The sequence below is a fragment of the Miniopterus natalensis genome, chromosome 10 (assembly GCF_054644295.1).
Source record: "Miniopterus natalensis isolate mMinNat1 chromosome 10, mMinNat1.hap1, whole genome shotgun sequence".
NCBI lineage: Eukaryota > Metazoa > Chordata > Mammalia > Chiroptera > Miniopteridae > Miniopterus > Miniopterus natalensis.
The window spans coordinates 7678179-7699357 of record NC_142090.1 but is presented as its reverse complement, the minus strand read 5'-3'; the positions used below and the strand labels follow the sequence as shown (position 1 = coordinate 7699357).

The window sequence follows — 21179 nt, the reverse complement described above, 5'->3', positions numbered from 1 at the left end:
ATTATACTTACTCTAAATACGGGAAAAAAAAGTGTCATACAAAATCTATTCTCAATTAAAGTGGAATTTGAGATTCATTCTGCTTGACAAAACTTACTTTATAAATGTAGATTAAACATTCAGTAAAAAGAAATTATACTGATATAAGTTTACCTACTCAATCTCTTCACTGCTCTCCACAGTAAATTAAGACACTTGCTAGGAACAATTTTGACTTTGAAAAATGATTTGAAAACCATTGATATAAACTGTTTTTGGCTTCTTCCTGCTTTTCCCCTATAAAACATTTTTTGCGTTGCAAGTCCCATTAGATTACTGTCCAGTGTATATGAGTAAGGAGTTTTTTTCATTTAAAATAAAATTAGATCTTCGCACTTTCATTCATTCTAAACTACATGCTAATTCATGCAGATTAGTTCTGATTTTAAATGTTTTACATAGTGGACTTCCCCTGATGTGTTTTCTGAAGATGTTTCCATGAGTTGAAAAGGATTTTTCATTTCATTTTTTTTTTCTATCATGGTGAGAACACTTAATGTGAAATTTGCCCTCTTCGTAGGTTTTTCAGTGTCTAATGCAGCATTGTTATCTATAGGCACAATTGTATCTATAGGTACATCAGATCTGTAGAATGTATTCATCTTGCATAACTCACATTTTATACATGTTAATTAGCAGTATCCCATTTCCCCTTCCCCCAGCCCATAGCAACTATCATTCTATTCTTTGCTTTAGTGACTTTTGACTATTTTCGATACATCACATAGGTAGAATCATACAGTGTTGGTCCCCTGTGCCTGGCTTATTTCACTTAGCACACTGTCTGCAAGCTTTATCCAAATTGTTGCAAATGCCCGATTCTTTTTCTTTCTGAAGGCTGGAGAGTATTCCATTTCATATGGCAATAATATTCCATGTATGTACCATACTTTCTTTACCCATTCATCCACCAGTGAACATTTGGGATGTGTTCATATCGTGGCTCTTAGGAATAGTGCTGCAATGATATGGGAATGCTAATATTTATTTGAGATCTTGATTTCAATTCTTTTGGATAAATACCCCAAAGTAGGATTGCTGGGTTGTATGGTAGTTCTATTTTTAATTTTTTGAGGAACTTCTATAATGTCTTCCATGGTGGCTGCACCAATTTGCATCATTTCCACTATTGGTATACAGGGTGCCAGTTCCTTCACATCCTCACCAATTCTTGTTTCTTTGTAATAACCATCCTAACAGATAAGCTGCCCTCTCACAGTGGCTTGGATTTGAATTTCCCTGATGATTAGTGACATTAAGCATCTTTTCACACACCTGTTGGACTTTTGTATGTCTTCTTTGGTGAATGTCAAGTCTTAAACCCATTTTTAAATCAGGTTATTTATTTTTATTGGTTTTGTTTTTGCTATTGCGTTGTATGAGCTCCTTATAGATTTTAGAAATTTCCCCTTTTCAGATGCATGGTTTGCAAACATCTTCTTCCATTCCGTAGGCTGCCCTTTCATTCGGTTGATTGGATTTTTGTTGTTTTTGTATGCAGAAGGCTTTTTAGTTTGATTTAGTCCCACCGTCTATTTTTGCTTTTGTTGCCTGCATTTTTGGTGTCATATCCATGAAATAATTGCCAAGACAAATCTCATGAAGCATTTCCTCCATTTTTTTTTTTTTTTCCCCTAGGAGTTTTATAGTTGCAGGGGTCTTTTGTTTACATCTTTAATATAATTTTAAAACAATTTTTATAATTTAAATATATACACAAACAAGTGGTAGAGCCATAAAGGTAGTAGAGGTGTTTTGAAGTCTTTTAAAAATAAAAACCGAAGGTATTAAAGGGCACCTCAAACTTCAGATAGAACTGGGGCTTTGGATGCGTATGGAGCTCGCTGAATCCATCCTACTTTTGACGTTATAATATGGAGGGGGGGGCGCAAAGGTGACCGGGGATGGGCTAGAAAAGCCAGTGTTGAGTGAGGGTCTTCATTTCAAACGCAGATGATACTGTCTTCCCAGTTTACCTCACAGACTGTTGAAAGTGAGTGGGAAAAAGCAAAAAATAGACAAACAAAAAATCGTGGAGCAACTGGATAGTCACATGTAAAAAAATGATGTTGGATCCCTACCTGACATCATTTGAAAATTAACTCAAAATGGATCAAAGATTGCAATTTAAGAGCCGAAAATATAAAACTCTAAGAAGAAAACGTAGGTATAAATATTGGTGACCTCGCATTAGGCGACAGTTTCTTAGGTATGACATTAGAGTTCACCATAGCACTTAGCCATTCCATTTCCAGGTGTATAACCAAGAGAATTTAAAACATGTCCACGCAAAAACGTGTATGTGAATGTTCACAGCAGAATTCTGCATAATAGTAAAAAACTGGAAACAACCCAAATGTACATCAATATGATTCAGCCATAAAAAGAAAGAGTAGTTTTATGCTGTAACGTGGATGAGCCTTGAAAGCATTATGCCAAGAGAAAGAAGCCAGACACCAAAGGTTACATATTTTTTCTTTATATGAAATATCCTGAATAGGCAAATCTGTAGAGACAGAAATTAGATCCTCAGGCACTGGGAGAAGAGAGGAACGGCATGACTGGTATGTGATTTCTTTTGGGGTGAGGAAAATGTCTGGAATTGGGTAGTAGCGACTGGTCGCACAATTTTGTAAAATACCGAAAAGCAACATTGAACTGTGCACTTTAAAAGGCTGAATTTTATGGTACGTGAATTGCATCTCAATAAAAAACAACCCAACAGAAAGCAAATGTGTTTAACCTTTGGGGAACGTATACAGATGTAGATCCAGCTGCTAGTGTGCATTGGCCCGAGAACTGGCTGGAAGTCTGTCCCTGCCCACTTCCTTCCTGGCACTGATTATGCTACTGATTTTTAACTTTGTTCTTGAATTCCTATGCAGGTGTGTTTATCCCACAGTGCCCAGAGATCCCGGAATCAGAAAGGATAGACTGTGCGCCTGGCCAGGTGGTGGCAGAGGTCAGAGAAATGGGCTCCCTGCTGTTGACCTGTTGGGTTTTATTTAAAAGAAATGAGTGTGTGAGGTGGGGAGAGGGTGGTGGTGGAGCGGGTTATGGGCCTCGGATTTGTTGGGAGTTCTTTCTCATCTTATTGAAATAAACAACACTGAGGAAGTGAGGGAAGTAGGACAGGGGACAGGGCAGAGGGGGAGGAACTGACAAGAGTGCTGGCCGGTGGGGTCTGAGGCCCAGAGCGGAGGGAGGGCCTCCATGGAGGGTTATTGCAAGGGTAGCCATGCAAAGGTTGCTTTGGGGCTGGGCCGTGTGTCCCTTGAGAACAGAGCCCATCAAGCACCTGTGGATGACTGAGTCCCTTGGTTAGCTCCAGTGACCTGTTACAACCAGAGCCTTCTGGAATCATGTGACTGGCAAGAGATCCCAACGCACGCGTGCTAAAGAACATAGATTCTCTCTTTGAGTTTCTACAAGAATATCAACTATTTGAACCCTGTTAGTTTTGATTAAAAACTTTACAATACAGGTTGTATACACTTAGATTTTATTCCTTTGTTTCGTATTCTATATTCCATAATACCCTATTGGGATATTAATAAGCACTGCAGTGAATTTTAGGTTAAAATTAGGCAAAATTAACATCTCAATAATTTTGAATCATCTCATTTTAAACACATAGAAAGCCTGTCCATTTTAACTCTGATGTTTTTCTTAATAGCATTTTATTACATACGCATTATGAAGTTTTTTCCCTAGGTATTTCCTGTGCACAGTTTCTGTTATAAATACAGTCCATTATATTTTCCAAGTATGTTATTGTGATGAAATTGAAAATGGAAAAAGAAGAAAATATTCAGAGTAGGGGGCAAAAGTGAGCTTACAGTTGTTCTTATGGAAAATAGCAGAATAATGAATAAATAACTATACAAGAATAAGCTGTGTTTGCACGTCCTCACGACTGTAAACCTCCTTCTGCCCCACCCTCTATATCTGTCAAAGGCTTGACCTTTGGTTCCTGGGCTACTGGTAGTGGCTTAAAACTGATATAGGGATGTTAGGGCATGCAAAAAGAATTGTGTTTACCTAAATGCACTGGATTTCTTGTCTTACTGATTTTTATAGAGGTCTGTAGACTTTGGAACAATTTATGGCAATGAAACTAACCTTTGGACTTTACAGGCCTCAGTTTCAGAAGTAGCAAAAGCACCTAATGTCTGCCTCAGACTTAGGAAAACCAGTTACCCCTCCCCCAAACTTTCTTCCTTTTGTTATCTAAAGAGGATGGGGCAGGAATATAATTTACTTATATGGAGAATAAATGAGTACATTTAAGGGGATTTTATAGTTATAATGCAATTGCTCTGTTTATAACAGGCATGGAACATTGATTTCACTTATATTCCTGTTGTGGATTCCCAGAGCAATTATGTCGATGTTAGCGTCTAAAATAAGGTGTCAGTGCTGTACCTTTTCCAAATGAGTAGTGTTGTAACATAGTCTTTTGGTATTTTTAAATCACAAAATCTGTATACATACATTCTTTTAAAAGGAAAGATTCAGATATTATAGTCATGTACAGAATAAAATGGGAAAGTCCTGTGCATTCATTCAGCTTCCTCTCTACCTCCAAATGCCCTCCCCAAATCAATCAAAGGCTCGGTGTGCATTCTTCTCTTGGTCTTTCTATGCTTTTGCATATATTTATATTTTCCACATATATTTATGTTTTGTTGTTTTGTTTTAACACAGATTTGATTATTTATGTATATTATTTTATAACTTGCTTTCTAAATTTAGGGCATTTAATTTTACCACATTATTATATTTTTAAAAGAGCTTGCTTCTGTTGAAGTGGTCATACAATTTTCTTTTGTTAATGTTGTCAGTTACATTAAAGGATTTCTTGCTTTTGAATCACACCAGCTTTCTCTTGATACCTCTTACTTGGCTAGTATACAGTAACTTCTTAATGCACTAATGAATTCACATCTAACATTTAATTAAAATTTTATACATCATGTTTTTTAAATGAAGCTGGCTAACTGTATATTTTTACTTAATTGTTTAGTTGGACTTTCCTTGTCTAGTTTTTTTGTCAGAATTATTCTAGTTTAATAAAACGAGTTAGGAAAGTTTCCACCTTTTCCTGTGTCCTGAAAAGATATAGAAGTATAATATGAGAATATTATATTCCCAAATCATCTGGGTGAGATACAATTTTTAAGGGAAATATCTTTGACTACTTCTTACAATTTCCCATGGCTACTGATCCTCTCAAGGAGGATCACCTAATTTTCATTAGTTAACTATTTAAAGATTCAAATTACAGTTTCACATTCATTGACAAATACATAGGGTGTCCCAAAAAATGTATACACACACTTTGAATAATTATAAAGGTAGTGTTTATTGAAATACATTCTATTTTCAAAATTGAGCTATCAGCTGCTAAAGTGTACACACATTATTTTGGGACACCCTGTATATACAAATACTTATCTCATAATTCCTATTTGTATTAAAAAGTCATTTGTATCTGTTGGCATTCTCCATTTTTGTTTCTAATCATGTTTGTCAAAATTGGATTTGATAAGAAATACTCATATTTCCTTGATCTTTTTGAAGAGTCTCCTTTAGATTTACTGACCCGCCAAACTAAAAGCCAAACCTATCCTCACACCACAGTAATTATCAGTGTGGGTTTATAGCAGGAATTAACACATACGCCACTGCAATATAACAGAACGTCTCAAAGCGCATATTCATATATATATGTTTATTATACAAGTGGCATTTCAAGTCAGTAGTGGAAACAAGGTGGCGCCTGTCGCGACCTGGAACAGAGCAGGCGCTCATTTCATTCTCAGTCTCCACACAGACTTGCCTTAGGGCGCTTCTTTTTCTCCTCTTGTGTTTGAGTCTATGAATATATTTTTCTCTAGAGCTGATAAAAATCTATTTTCTATATTTCAGGAATTTCATAACATCTGGTCTGCCACATTGTATATTTTTCTGCTTTATAATGAATTTGTATTTACTTTCTTAATTTCAAATTTACCTCATGTAAATTTAGTTGGGTGCAGAGGCGGGTGCCTGTGTTTATTTCAACACTTTGATTCAGTTTGCCACCTATTAAATTTATTGTAACGAAGCAATTTTTAATGTCAGTTCGTCTGAAAGTTGTCGGACCTTTAGAAAATACATCTCACCAAATAAGGGTAATTTTAAAAATCCATAATCAAGCCACTCTGAGGAGCCACGTGTGATTCATTTCGATACTGGAAATTTTGTCATATCTCCCTCCATCCTAGCTCTCTCTTAAGTTTCTCTATTTTCCTTTGCTTTCCTTTCCTTGCCTTTTAGAAACACACCTCTTCATGCCGTGCTCTTAGCCGTGTCCGTGCCTCTTCCTCCTGAGAAAGTCCACCTGCTCGGCCTGCACCCCGCTCGCCCCGGGTGTGGACCGGGTGCCTCCGGCCCATTTCCCTCCCTCGGCTGGCGGCGCAATGAGCTTGGGTGTCCCTGGGCTCCCATGCACGGCTCGCTGCCTGCTAGGAACGCGGCTCCACTTGTTCGCCCGTCTAACCCCTCCTGGTGCGTTAGGACTGAGCTTACCTCTCGCCTACCCGGAGGCCCCCCCCGCCCCCGGCAGCCTTCTAGGCTGGGTGCAAGGCCTGGTGCCCTTCCCGCAGGCCTGGGAGCACTCCGGGAGCGCTGAGCTCGCGGTACCGTAACTGTCTGGATTTGCTGCTGGACTGTAAGTTTGCTCAGGGCAAGAACTGCATCTTGTTTCTCTGTCCTCTCAGTTCCTTGTGTGCCAGGCAATAAATGCGTACTGGATGGCTGGGTAAATGGATCAACAAACGAGGAATGAATAAATGACTGAAAGTAATTATGAGCCCTCTTAAATTCTCCTTGGAAGGAACGGTTATAAACAAACGGACATGCGATGCTTTCCTGCCCTCGTTTCCTATCGTGCTAACGGCGCCGCTCTTACAGGAGGAGTGCAGGCAGAGGCGCAAGTGCTGCTGGAAGCCTGGGCCAGACACCCGTGTCCCCAACTGCTTCTTCCCCCGGAACTGGGGCTATGAAGTGGACAAAGGCATCCTGGAAAATAAGAGCACAGGTGAGCAGTGTTCCCCAGCACCAACTCTTTATGAGTGTGTAATTCAATACGATTGCTGGTTATACGCAAAGCACTTCTTTTTTATTTCTTTTCTTTTTTATTGAATTTATTGGGGTGACATTGGTTAATAAAATTATACAGGTTTCTGGTGCACAGTTCTACAGTACATCACCTGTCTATTGTATCGTGTGTTCACCACCCCAAGTCAAGTCTCCTTCCATCACCATCTACCCCCCACCCCCCCCTGCTAGCTCCCCTCACCCCCTTTCCCTCCGGCCATCACCACACGGGTGCCTGGGCCGCTGAGGGCTCTTCTTCCTTTCCTTAGTCCCTTCACCTTTTTCACCCAGCCCCCAACCCCTTCCACTCTGACAGCCACAGCTCTTTATGAGCAGATACGTTAATAAGTCAACTGCAAAGCACAGGCTAAACCTCCCCTCCCCCCATTCTCTCTCTCTGTCCCCCCACCCTCAGGGTTCACTGCCAAGTTGCAGAAGTTGCCGTCCCCGAGTCTGTTTGGCAATGACATCACTGAAGCCCACTTCGCAGCCGAGTACCAGACGCCCGGGCGTCTTCGCTTTAAGGTCAGCTGGTGGCTACTGAACAGGCCTCTGAAGAAGGCAGGGCGGGCCCTGGGCTCAGGTCACTGTCCTTCCTGCGCCGCCGGGCGTGGCGGAGGGATGCGCCTCGGTTCCTCTCTGCAGGGGTCTGGGATTTGGTGGGCAGGCTCATTTTTATTTGATGTGGGACACGCGATTGGGGGGTTTCTTCCACAAATCAGGGAACCCAGGGTGGAGAATGAAGGGCTCTTCTCGTCGGGGGCCGGGCGGGGGTGAGAACATCCTGCAGCTCTCCGAAGGGGTCTGGTCTAGAGCTGTCCCTTCGGATTCTCCTGACAGATCACTGATTTCTACAACACACGCTATGAGGTCCCCCACGAGCATGTGAGGCTGTTCAACGGGACCGCTCGGACTGCCAACTTGAGCTATCACGTCGAGGTCACCGAGAATCCCTTTGGCATCAAAATAATGCGGACAAGCAACCAGAAAGTCCTGTGAGCTTTTCAACGCTCTTTGCGTAGCTTTGGATATACAGCCCCGGTGCCTTTCATTCTGACTCCCCGTGGGCGGGTGGTCAGCTAAGTAGAAATGGGAAGATGTTTGAACCTCAGAAAAGTCTCAAAGCTTTCAGTAAAAAATCATCAACCCTGTTCATCTGATATGATGGCAGTCCAAAAAGTACTAAAATGTGATGTGCTGGTTTGCTGAGTTATAGAAATACTCTTGCGGTTCAGGGATATTATGAAATAGGGAATTTTATTATTCTGGATTACCATTCACATTGGCACTCAACTTCACTGTTTAGCATTCCAAATGATGGTCTCCTGACAAACTTACCGGCAAGCATCTAATGACAGCCTGAGCTTAAATCATAAATTGTACTGGAGAACATACAAGAGTTAATGTCAGCCCAGCCAGCGTGGCTCAGCTGTTGAGCATAGAGCGGTAAACCAGTAGGTCACTGATTCGATTCCCGGTCAGGGCACATGCCCGGGTTGTGGGCTCCATCCCCAGCAGGGGGTGTGCAGGAGGCAGCCGATCAGTGACTCTCTCATCACTGTTGTTCTGTCTCTCTCCCTCTCCCTTCCTCTCTCTAAAATCAATTAAAAATATATTAAAAAAAAAAAGAATTAATGTCAGTAAAATCTATATTGAAATCTCAGTACTAGTGGGTCACCAGCCAGCTGTGTGATGTGAGGTCCAGGACCTCACTTCCTCAGTCTCAGGTTCCTTGTCCATAGAAAGGGAATCAGAACATCTACTGTTTTTTTTAAAATATATATATCTTTATTGATTTCAGAGAGAGGAAAGGAGAGGGAAAGAGAGACAGAAACATCAATGATGAGAGAGTCATTGATAGGCTGCCTCCTGCACGCCCCCAACTGGGGAGGGAGCCCGCAACCCGGGCATGTGCCCTGACCGGGAATCGAACCTCCATCGCCTGGATCCTAGGTCGATGCTCAGCCGCTGAGCCACGCCCGGCCGGGCAACATCTTCTGTTGCTACATGCGTGAGGTCACGTTTCTAAAGCACCCAGCGTAGTGCATACATGAAGTAGGCGCACAGACAATGTAAGGTCCCGCCTGCTCATCCTGCAGTCATCCCGTTTGAGTTTCTGGTACCGCATCTCCAGTGCTGTGCTCCTCTAGAATTAAGGAATCAGATACACCTTAGAAAGGCCCCCTTCAAAAGCACGAAAGTGGGCGGTAAGACCCGAAACAACTGCCCTCGAGTGTACAGGGCGAGGAGCAGACCGGTTCCTGGCAGAGAGGGTGGTGTGGTGACTCTCGCTCTTACTCCGTGGCCCAGATTGAACTCGAACATCGGGCCCCTCCTGTTCGCCGAGCAGTTCCTGCAGCTGTCCTTCCGACTGCCCAGCGCCACCGTGTACGGGCTGGGAGAGCACGTGCACCAGCAGTACCGCCACGACATGGCCTGGAAGACCTGGCCCATCTTCGCCCGGGACGCCACCCCCACCAAGGTGAGGGGCCCTCTCTCCTGATTGCCCACAGTAAGCAATGCCTTCTCTCCGTTTCCGAGAGTAACCCATAGAGTGAGGTAAACTACAGAGTCAAGTAACCTACAGACTTATATCCATTTACTATTTTGCCCAAGTTAGATCTGTTTGTGCTGGAGAGTACTTGTTCTTGAGGTTTATAAACTCACAATACTAATATATCCATTCTTAAAAATTTTGACTTTTAAAAATATATAATTTAATGACTATATGATAGCCATTTTGCCTCCCTTCCCTTCCCAGGTACATGTTGTGAGTGGCTTTTGCTTGTATTTTGGGATGAATAAAAACATTTTAAACATATACTATGATTTCTTTTCATTTTTGTTGACAGGGCATGGTTAATCTGTATGGAGCCCACACATTCTTCTTGTGCCTTGAGGATACCAGTGGATTCTCTTTTGGGGTCTTTCTGATGAACAGCAATGCTATGGGTAGGAAGCATCTTTTCACCTTGGAACGGATATGTTTGGGGATGCCGCTTTTATAAAAATGACTTGCATGGTGAGATCGCTGTTTAACAGGAGACATATTGGACCTACTTTGCTTCTACAGAAACTGGAAACAGAAAGTAGGTTAACCTGTCTATAGATCTAGTTCATGCTGAAAGTTATTTTTATGGAAAACTGCCTCAGGCGTCTCTTTTCTTGTCATGTTTTCCATACTTTGTAGATTATAGGATTCACTGATAGACCCGTTCCACAGACACCTGCAGATTTCAACATGTAGAGCATGCTGTCGATTGTGGGCTGTTTCTCACAGCCCACCCCTCCCCGATTCCAGAACCTTCCTCCTTCGGCTTCTGGACTAATGGTACTCCAATAAGGGTTTATTTTTACTTTAAAAAAAAAAAAAAAAAAAATATATATATATATATTTATATATATATATATATTTATTTATATATATATATATATCTTTATTGATTTCAGAGAGAGGAAGGGAGAGGGAGAGAGATAGAAACATCAATGATGAGAGAGTCATTGATCGGCTGCCCCCTGCACACCCCCTGCTGAGGATTGAGCCCGAAACCCAGGCATGTGCCCTGACCGGGAATCGAACCACAATCTCCTGGATCCTAGGTCGATGCTCAACCACTGAGCCATGCCTTACCAGGCTATTTTTACTTTTAATTGTAGGTAAAATCATCTGATAAGGCTTTAAACATTTTTCTTTCAATTAAATCACTAGCAAATCCCAGATATTTGTATTTTTATATGGCCAGATTAAAATAGAACTTGGTCTTCTTTCTCTTAAAAAAAAAATCAATTAAGTCCTCATTGGTAGTGTACTCATTTCATATTTTGAGAAGCTTCAGCAATCATTTAAAGGAACAGGTGTGATTTTCATCTCTTTCAAAATGAGACTGAGACAGTTTGGGGTAGCTCAGGTATTTAAATTCTGCAGAAGACTATCTTCTTAACCATGAAATTCTAATGGCTCTCTCTCTCTCTCTCTTTTTTTTTTTAATATGTCTTTATTGATTTCAGAGAGAGGAAGGGAGAGGGAGAGAGAAACATCAATGATGAGAGTCATTGATCGGCTGCCTCCTGCACACCCCCCACTAGGGACCGAGCCTGCAACCTGGGCATGTGCCCTGACCAGGAATCAAACTGCGATCTCCTGGATCATAGGTTGATGCTCAACTGCTGAGCCACACCGGCCAGGCTAATGGCTCTTGCTTTAATCCTTTCAGAGGTCACCCTTCAGCCTGCTCCAGCCATCACTTACCGCACCATCGGGGGCATTCTTGACTTTTATGTGTTCCTGGGAAACACTCCAGAGCAAGTGGTTCAGGAATACCTGGAGGTATGTCTTTGTAGTTAAATAGTCATTCTTTATTGCTATTATCTCATACATTCTCTATAAATTAGCATGAGAAAAAGAAAATTTATGAGTAAACTACGGATTATAAATGCTAGGATTGTGAGTCTTTCATTCATTGTATGTTTGTTCTGATGCACATTTATTGAGTGCTTTCTGTGTGCAAAAGAGACACCGTGCAAGGCTTGAGAAATGCAAAACTAAGCCAGATGCTATGCTGTTTGCAAGGAACTCACAGTCCATCCACACATGATCAGTCATTCTGAAGGCCTGAGGCCACAAATCAGCAAAGTTCATTTATTCGTTCAATAAATAAAAATGCAGTGACAAGAAACTTTGTACAAGGAATTGTGCTATTTATTTTTCACTCAAAATGTAGGACATCATTTGGCCAAACTACCTAGTTGGCAGATGAAAAATCTCAGGTATGGAAAAACAAATTTATTTGTTCAAGATGACACAGAACGATGTATGAAATATAGTCCCAGGTGCCAGCAAATTTATAACCAAATAGGAGAAAATGGCAGCCTAAAATAATTATAATTGGAAACATCTTATTACAAATGTCATCAATGAGGTTCAACTGTATGGGGATTCAGAGGCACGATAGAAAGCCCTGGGGCTTTTGGGGAACACTGTAGGACAGGACTCTATCTGGGATCTTCTCGGAATGTTAGCTTGAATAACTTGCAGACTTGGATGTTAAACACAGTCCAGTATTTCTTCACCCATTCCCACTCTTAGTCCTGCCAGTCCTTATTTCTTAATCCTTAGCACACACAATTATCTGACATTCTATTAGCCGTTTATTGATTTCCTTAAGCTCTGTGGGAGCAGAGAGATTTGAGTTGCAGAATTTTGCTAATTACCCCAGGCGATTACTCTTGGCTCTGGTACTTTAGATCTGGGGACTTAACAGATAATAAAACGGAGACAAAGTTGTCTGTGTCAGACATGGGGCTACAAATAATGCTTATTTGAAATGCTCAGACACTTATTTATCTTTTTTAGCTCGTTGGACGACCATTCTTGCCTTCCTACTGGAGTCTTGGGTTCCAGCTTAGTCGCAGGAATTATAGTAACATCGAGGGATTGAAAAAGGTTGTAAACCGAACTCGTAAAGCTAGGATCCCATATGTAAGTTGGAACTTCTCTTATCATGCATAAGATGCCATTTCTTATCTTTTATTTTTTCTACCCAATTCAATTTATTAGGAAAAATATAGATAGATAGATTGGTAGATGGATGGATGGATGGATATATAGACAGACGCACCTACTATCATAAATTTGCAAACTAAATTACTTATGTCATCATGGGAAGAACATAGTTATGGAGTCAGAAAGATATGACATTGAATTTTAGCTTGTCCTCTTTCTAACTCTATGCAATGTTGGGCTAGTTAATTACCACCTCTGTGTCTTAGTTTCCTTCTTTATAGAATGAAAATCTAAGACTTACTCTGGTGGGCTGGTTGTGAAGAACCCCTGTACTATGCATGTAAAATAAAGCATGTGACACAGAAGATGAACTCCATCAAAGTTAGTTGCTATTTCATAAGAGAAAGCAACACCTGGGTGACATGGTTAGTATGTGCTGATTATTATAAGGATGACTTACAGTGAGTGAGTTTCTCATAGTGACCTTGTATATTCCTTCCAGATCTAGCAGACTAATTTTGAAAGCTCTGTGGTTATGATGTCCAATGTCCACTAGGAAATGTAAATAAAAAGATAATTATTAAGTGTATGTTATTTGAAAAGTTGCCCCCAAGAAATGCATAACATATGGTTAATGAAGTTATCAAAACTATTTATTTCGGGCTCAATCTTTGGGACTGTGATACATACATATATTGGGTTAATATCTGAAGGAAGATATTATGGGTAGAAATGACTTTGATTTCAGGAGTTTGCAGTCCCTTCTCAGAGTAGCAATGAGGGCAGGCAATGAGATGAATTTTTCTTGTGAGAGAACCTGCTCACTGTGTGGTTTTGTTGTGAAGGGGAGACGGGTATGTATTTCATTTTACTTCTCCCATATCTGCTATCTGCAAACACCAATCAGACCAAATCTTGCCACGACTTCATTATTTCACAAAGTGCTTTCACATCCATGGTTGACCCTCACTTATTGGTATTTTGCAAGTGAGGCAATGCAGACATTGCAATGTTAATAACCTTCCTGAGGTCACCAGCCAGCTAAATGGCGGACCCAGGGTTCAAAAGTAGTTCTTTTGGCTACACGTGGTGTTGGTGTCAATCTCCCCACATGCCTCTGAAGGGAAGGGCCTCTTTGAGGCCTTGCTGACTCAGACACCAGTGAGCTTTTCTTCCATGGATTGGATCTTTCCCACCACGTGGCTGTGGAGGACACCTGGGTCCTAAATGACTGCTCAGCATTAGAAGAGATGGTGCTGCCTTGGCAACAGGCCACAAGCCACACTCCCCTTCAGGTCTGTAAGTTGGAGCCTCTAAAGCATGACCACACAACGAACAATTACTTAGAAGACCTTCCTATGTCTTTGAAGTATGTGGCCGATTGGAACAAAAGAGCAGGTAGAGTCAAAGGGTCTATCGCCAAAGCCCCAGATGAGCCCCTCACCCACTCTAGCATTTGACCTTGGGAAATGTCACCTAACCCCTGTACTTTTCAATCTTCTCACTAAGAATAACATCTGCCCCTCACAGGCTGGTATGCAAACACAAAACTAATGCGTGTATGAGACCTTGGTTAATTAAAGCTCTGTCCCTTTGTTATTTATCTTTGTTAATTACTATTCTAGAAGCTTTATAAGTTTTATGGCCTCCTGCGATATGTTCTAGCTAGCTTATTGTCTAGGGTCCAAGTTAGTACGTGGTTATAACATCACTCATGGGATCATTCAAACAAACATTTAGAGGGTACCTGTTTGATTTCAAGCATCTCAGCACTCAAATTATAGGGATAAACAAGATACCCTCACCTTCGAGTTCCTCCCAGTACCTTGCGACAGGCATCTATCAAGACAATGAGCTAATACTGCAACCCAAGAGCGCCTGAATCTTTCAGAAAGGGCTTATTTACTCCTAGGAAGTAGCCAAGTCCTCAAAATTCCAGGATCATTAAGAAATATGGCTTCAGCCTGGCCAGCATGGCTCAGTGGTTGAGCCTCAACCCATGAACCAAGAGGTCACAGGTTCGATTCCCAGTCAGGGCACATGCCTGGGTTGTGGGCTCCATCCCCAGTAGGGGGCATGCAGGAGGCAGCTGATGGATGTTTCTCTCTCATGGATGTGACGATCTCTCTATCCCTGGCCCTTCCTCTCTCTCTGAAATCAATAGAAACTTTTTTTTTAAAAAAAAAAGTTAGAAAATGATTTAAAAGAAAGAAAGAAATACGGCTTCAGTGTTAACGATGAAGAACTGGAGCTGTCAGCACGGTGGTATTGCCTCGGTTCTCACGGGCCAGCACTGTCTTCCAGGATGTCCAGTACTCGGACATAGACTACATGGATGGAATGAAGGACTTCACTATTGATCAAAAGGCTTTCCCTGGTCTCTCGGACTTTGCCAAGAACTTACACGAACATGGACAGAAATATGTCATTATTATGGTATGTATGTTCAAACACTTATTCTATGGCCTAGTTTTCCCTTTAAAAATGCAAAAGAAATTTATAAAAACACTTATTATCTTGTTTATTTACTAGAATCCTGGCATCTTAAATGATCCTAACTACCGGCCCTATGAGAATGGAAGGAAAAAGAGAATATGGATCGAGGGGGACAATGGCTTTGTCATTGGGCAGGTAATTTCTCAAAAAAAAAAAAAAAAAATCAGAGTAAATTACAGTCATTTGGGGAAGTTTGTACTTTTGGTATGACAATGGGGTGGAAGGCAAGTTGCAGTATTATTACTGTTTTCATGGCTTTAGATGTTTCTGTTATTATTTTTAGACTGGTAGATACAATAGTAGGATGATTAAAATTCTTAAGAATTTATTTTTTTAGTTGAAATATATTTGACATATAACATTATATACATTTAAGGTCTACAACATGTTTATTTAATACATTTGTAAATTGCAATATGATTGCCATTATAGTGACGGCACCTCTATCATGTTACATATTTTTCTTTCTTTTTTGGGGTGAAATAATTAAGATCTAGTCTCTAGAAAGCTAGCCTGGGCCCTCTAATAATACAGATAGTTGAGAAGCAATATATCATTAGGAGAAAGTTTATTTATTCATAAACCCTTCCCACCTCACAATTTCTACTTCTTTTCCAAGACAATAAATCCAACTATGATAATGGAGCAAGATGTTCATAAGCTAATGTGAAACCTACCTCAGCTAATAGATTTTTAACTTACATGAGACTTATAGATAGAGCCCAGCCTTTATTTTAAAGTAGCAATTTCAGGTATTGGAACAGGCTGCTTAGGAAACTATTTTCAGGGCAGCTGAGATTTTGAGAGTATTTTATTTAATTTAATTAATTAATTTTTAATAATTTTTATTTTTGTTTAAAGTACTACAGATGTCCCTTTTTCTCCCCCCGTTCCCCCTGTTCCGTCCCCCTCCCCAATCACTCTCCCCACCAAATCATGTAGTCAACCTTCTCACCCAGTTATGTGTGTGGTCAGCCCTAGATGGCCAGATGGTGGGAGACTTACTAACACTGGGACTTCATCTAGAAGCTCACGTGCTGCACTTCCTGCTGCTCCTGGGCAGTTAACTTTGCAAAATTTGTCTTTATAGGGTTATGAACAACACCTTACCTAACTTTTCACTTAATTCCCATCATTGACTTTGTCTGCAATACTTCTCTGTATTTTCTTTCTTTCTCATTGGTTCTAACTCTTCATGAAACAGAGAAGTTTCCTTCCTTCTCCAAACCAATTCTTTGCTTTTACTCTTTCGTTTGCTGTGAATTTCTAAAATATCAGACAGACCGATATTCATACACAAGGACAAAATGAGAGGCCATGGGCATGTAAACATTGTTTTGTTTATCTGAAAAGTAGATTATCCAGAGCTGTGAGTCATTTCAATAGTACTCATACGTGAGTGGTATATAATTAGGAATTTGCATATAATCGCAAAAATTAATTAGATAGTCACCTCCATTGACCAATAAAGGACAGGAATCATTTGATCTAAGGTGCTGGCAGAGGTAGTGGTGCTGGAGGCGGTGTGGGTTCGCTATGGAGGAATTCGGTGAGAATGGACGGTCCTGCTCTAGGTTCACTGTCCCTGTAGCTGATTCCTTTGCCACACCACCTTTTTCCTGAGGTTCAAAGGTACTTCTGATCACTGTATGGTGCCCCATCACCTAAAACAAAGAACCAAGAGATAGATAGATACTGTTCTGCCTGAGCCTAAAGTTTCCACTAAATGACAACCTATAAATTTGTTGGGAAAATAAGCACAAATGTATGTACAAAACCTCATGTCTTGTCAATTCAGAATTTTCAGTAATTTGGCTATGACTATATCTTTGTGCTATTTGTGGAAAATGTTAAAATCTAATCTTTGATAGGAATACATAGGAAGAAAAGATAGAATAAGAAATATTTGACCTGAGTAAGAAGTACAGAATTTATTTAACCACTTAAACAAGATTGTTTCTCTGCCAAAACCAGCATATTATTCATACACAGCATTATTCAAAGCGGGTTTTAGAAGACCTTCAATTAACAACACATTAAATAGGTTCCATCATTCTCTTCTAAACTATTATCTACTTAGACTCTTCAGTATTTTAAACAGTTCTCTTAATTGGCCTGACATAATGAACTTTTACTTTAAAAAATATGTGTATCTTTATTGATTTCAAAGAGAGGAAGGGAGAGCGAGAGGGAGAAACATCAATGATGAGAGAGAGAGAAAGGGAGAGAGAGAAACGTCGTTGATGAGAGTCATTGATCGGCTGCCTCCTGCGCGCCCCCTGCTGGGGATCGAGCCCCTAACCTGGGCATGTGCCCTGACGGGGAATCGAACCTTGATCTCCTGGGTCATAGGTCGATGCTCAACCACTGAGCCACGCTGGCCTGGCTTTTTTTTCCTTTTTTTTTGGCTTCTCATTTCTATAATAGGTTGTTTTTCCTTTTCATTTTTCTCCCTTTGGTTCCTTGTACGTATTTTAACATTTAGTTTTGTGGGGGAGAGTCACAAAGTTTGATTCTAAAATGATAAGCTACGTGGGGCTTCTGGGAGAAGAGATGGTAGCCAGAGATAAATGCCTGGGTGGCCCATCAGACAAACCGTCTCAGCCTTCTTTGTTCCTTAGGGATATCCTGGAAGCACTGTCTTTCCTGCCTTTAATAACCCAGTTTGTACTCAGTGGTGGACAGAAGAGCTCCAAGAATTTAATAAAATGCTGGAGTTTGATGGAGTGTGGCTGGTAAGTTGTTATTCCAGATCAAACTTATTTTGGAGATGGATATTTCAAAGTTTGAGATGAATTTTGACTCTAATCTGTAATAAAATAGTCTACTTGACACACTGATATTTGAAATTCTTTTACTTAATGTTGAACTTATAATATGCAATAAATCAGATCCCTCAAAACCCTGGATTTTAATTCTCAATCGACTGCCAACTGGTTATTTCTTTTTAAGAAAGCCTTTTGCTTTCTCATGGCCTCAGCTTTTTCCTCCATGAACTGTCTTTTAGCTTAAAAATACTATTTTATTAGAAACTACAGGTGCTATTATTTGTAGCAATGATTTATTAAAATGCAAAGTAAATCACTAGAGAATAATTTAATGGGCCTCCTACTTTTTAGAGGATAGCAGATGGGGAAATTTCTTCGAGATTTGGAAAATTATCTGTTTGTTAGCAAGATTACGCATCACCTGTTTTTAATCTCTTTTGAAGAAATGTATTTGATCTCAATTATAATATCTTCTTATGCCCCACACTGAGTGGAATAAAAGAGAAGGAAAATTATAAAATAGAATAATACCCTATCTTAGGTTCTTTAAAACAATACTGAAGCAACAATAAAATCATAACTTATAAGGGAAGAATTAGTCTTTGAAATAGTATATCTTAATTATCTGATTGAAATCAATGCATAAAAGGTTAAATGTACCTGATAGCATTTCGAGTTGGAAGGTACCTTGGATACAATCTAATCCCAAAGCTGAAACAGAGGTCAAGAAAATTTAGGAAGGTTACTCAAGATCCCAAAATCAATTAACCAGAGTCCCCAGCTGCCCAGCTCCCGTTTCAGTAAGCATTCCTTAACAACTCTCTGTGTATCAGTAACGCTTTCCTCCTGTGTGCTTTGTGTCTCTGAAGGAAATGGAGGAAGTATCCAACCTGCTCGACGGTTCTCTTGGTGTCTGTAAAGTTAACACCTGGAACTATCCTCCTTTCACGCCTCGTAAGTTTTCAACTGTTTGCAATGATGTATGTAGGCAGGAGGCATTTAAAACAACCTCAGTGAAATTCAGTGTGGCCAGGAGCAATTTGACTTGCCAGTTTTTGTTTTACTTTGCTTTGTTTTTGGCTGTTTTTATTATTTTTTATTAAAAATTTTTAATATTGACATAATTGCAGGTATCCCCCTTTTCCCCACCCTTTGCCCACCTCCATCCACCTCCCACTACCCCCTCCCTTGGCCTTCACCAAGCCCCTGACTGCACCTCTCCTGGAGACCTTACTGTAGTGTTTGGTCTCCAGTTACCTTTTCGCTGCCATAATACAAGGGCAAGCACATGGTGAAGGTCATATATCCCGTGGCTGTGCCTCCTCTCTCGAGTTCTACATTCTCCCATCCAGTTCACTTCCTCTAAACACCTTATACACGTGTTCAGTTTTAAGCTTTATGAGGATATCAGAATACTGGAGGTACAAGCTACCTCCCATTGGAGTGAATCTGTAATTTGTGTGTGTGTCTGTGTGTGCCTGCTTAGCTCATTACCAAGAGCATCAATGGTCCTGTTAGTCCTTCTTATTTATGAGTCCCATTCCCAGTCAAGGTCAATTTTCTAGTCCCTGATTTTGAAAGAATGTCTGTGTCTGTGTGTGTAGGAGAGAGAGAGGGAGAGAGAAAGAGAGAGAGAGAAACAGTATAGTGTTTGTGGAAACAAATGAACCCCAACATCTCAGTGGAGTACACAATAAAAGTTTATTTTTTGCTCATATAATACTCTAGTGTGGGATGTGTGGCTCTCATCCACACAGTGACTCAGGAATCCAGTTGCTTCCATTGCCTGGTTCTCCTATCTTGGAGCCCTTTGTTTCCAGCCTCCCAGGTAAAGGAGAAGCAGAAGGGTAGTGGGAGCTTTATAGACAGGCCTGGAAGTGGGGTGTGTTCATTTTGTTCACATTTCTTTGGCCAGAATCCAATCACATAGTCTCTGCTAAACTTTCAAGAGAAAAATGTGAAATATAATCTTATACTCCCAGGAAGAAGACACAGGCTTGGGGAGCATCTGGCCAGTGTCTGCCAGTTTCTTCTGGTTTCTCCACTTCGCTTGTACCCTTGAACCAAAGTTTAGCTGTTTCTTTACCCCTTTCAGTCACTGAAGGAATGGAAAACTTTTTAAGAGGAATCTTGACATCAAACCAGTTGACGTCTTACAAAATCTACTGTTTATTTTCCCCACTTATTCTTTATTCTTCCCTGCTCTTTCTGTATTCCCCCAGTTTTTTTCACTGTGGATCAGTTTATCATGTTTTCTTTTTTATCTCTTAATCTTCTACTTAACCAAAACTAAGTTTATTTTTCTACAGAACCCTGAAATCTCATTACCTTCTGTCTTCTTTGGGCAAGCACCCCACTCTCTACTTCCCAGAATTTTGTCTGCCTACATATGACAAGCTGCTGTGTCTCTGGTCTTCTTTTAATCTTTTCAGGATTAGAAAGTACGCATTAGCATGAAAAAGATTTAGATATATTACCTTTGCCCATGGGAAGATCTTAGTGTTTCTTCTGGTTTCTTATCATTGAACCCGTTTTGAATCTCAGGCCACACACTGAGTCTTGCCAGAAATATAATTGTCCTTACAGTTTATAATTAAACATAATTCCCTCCTTCGAACCCTGATTCCATTGGGCTGCTGGGGAAACCTCAAGCTCAGACTTTCCTGGCTCTACCACTTTCTGGAATTCTGCCTCAGACAGAGGTCCTATCAACAGGCAAGGCTTTGCGAGGGAGGGCAGGTATGGGCCCTTGGTATTGGTCTACAAGAAGGGGAAGAGTGAGAGTGCGGGCCACAAGACCGAAAATGTTGAGCATTTTAGGTACAAGAAATTGAAAATGTAGTAACAATGCTGATTTTTAAAGGCAGGATCTAAGTTCTTATTCATAAAACGACCCAAATGTCATATCTCTCTCTCTCTCTTTTTTTTTCAGTGTGTAACTGAGGTGTGAATATTTGTAATATTAGAGTGAATATCTTCTCTTTTCACTCCCTCCTATCTGTTCTTTACAAACTCAATTCTCCTTGATTAAATATATGTAGTTATGTGTGTGAGCTTTATTTATACTTTATCTCAGATCAACTTCCCATTGCTCTGAGCTTGTTTCTCGGTTGCCTCCACTCAGCACAACTCTTTGTGAGCTCAAGAGGATGCAAATTCATTTTAATAATTTATCTCAGTAAGAGGCTTAGAGTATATGCTCCAGATAGGAAGTGGCATTTAGGATAGGA

At 40.5% G+C, this 21179-nt stretch overlaps 1 protein-coding gene across 1 annotated transcript in view; it reads left to right on the top strand.

The window, feature by feature from the left end:
• MGAM2 (maltase-glucoamylase 2 (putative)) overlaps window positions 1-21179 on the top strand; it is a 67166-nt gene that overhangs the window by 633 nt on the left and 45354 nt on the right. The window contains exons 2-14 of the mRNA XM_087821324.1: window positions 2023-2025; window positions 2925-3001; window positions 6997-7123; window positions 7598-7707; window positions 8023-8177; window positions 9493-9664; window positions 10035-10134; window positions 11397-11509; window positions 12536-12661; window positions 14990-15121; window positions 15218-15316; window positions 17803-17916; window positions 18819-18903. Coding sequence (XP_087677450.1) covers window positions 2023-2025; window positions 2925-3001; window positions 6997-7123; window positions 7598-7707; window positions 8023-8177; window positions 9493-9664; window positions 10035-10134; window positions 11397-11509; window positions 12536-12661; window positions 14990-15121; window positions 15218-15316; window positions 17803-17916; window positions 18819-18903 — 1413 coding nt within the window. The remainder of the gene's footprint in view (window positions 1-2022; window positions 2026-2924; window positions 3002-6996; window positions 7124-7597; window positions 7708-8022; window positions 8178-9492; window positions 9665-10034; window positions 10135-11396; window positions 11510-12535; window positions 12662-14989; window positions 15122-15217; window positions 15317-17802; window positions 17917-18818; window positions 18904-21179) is intronic.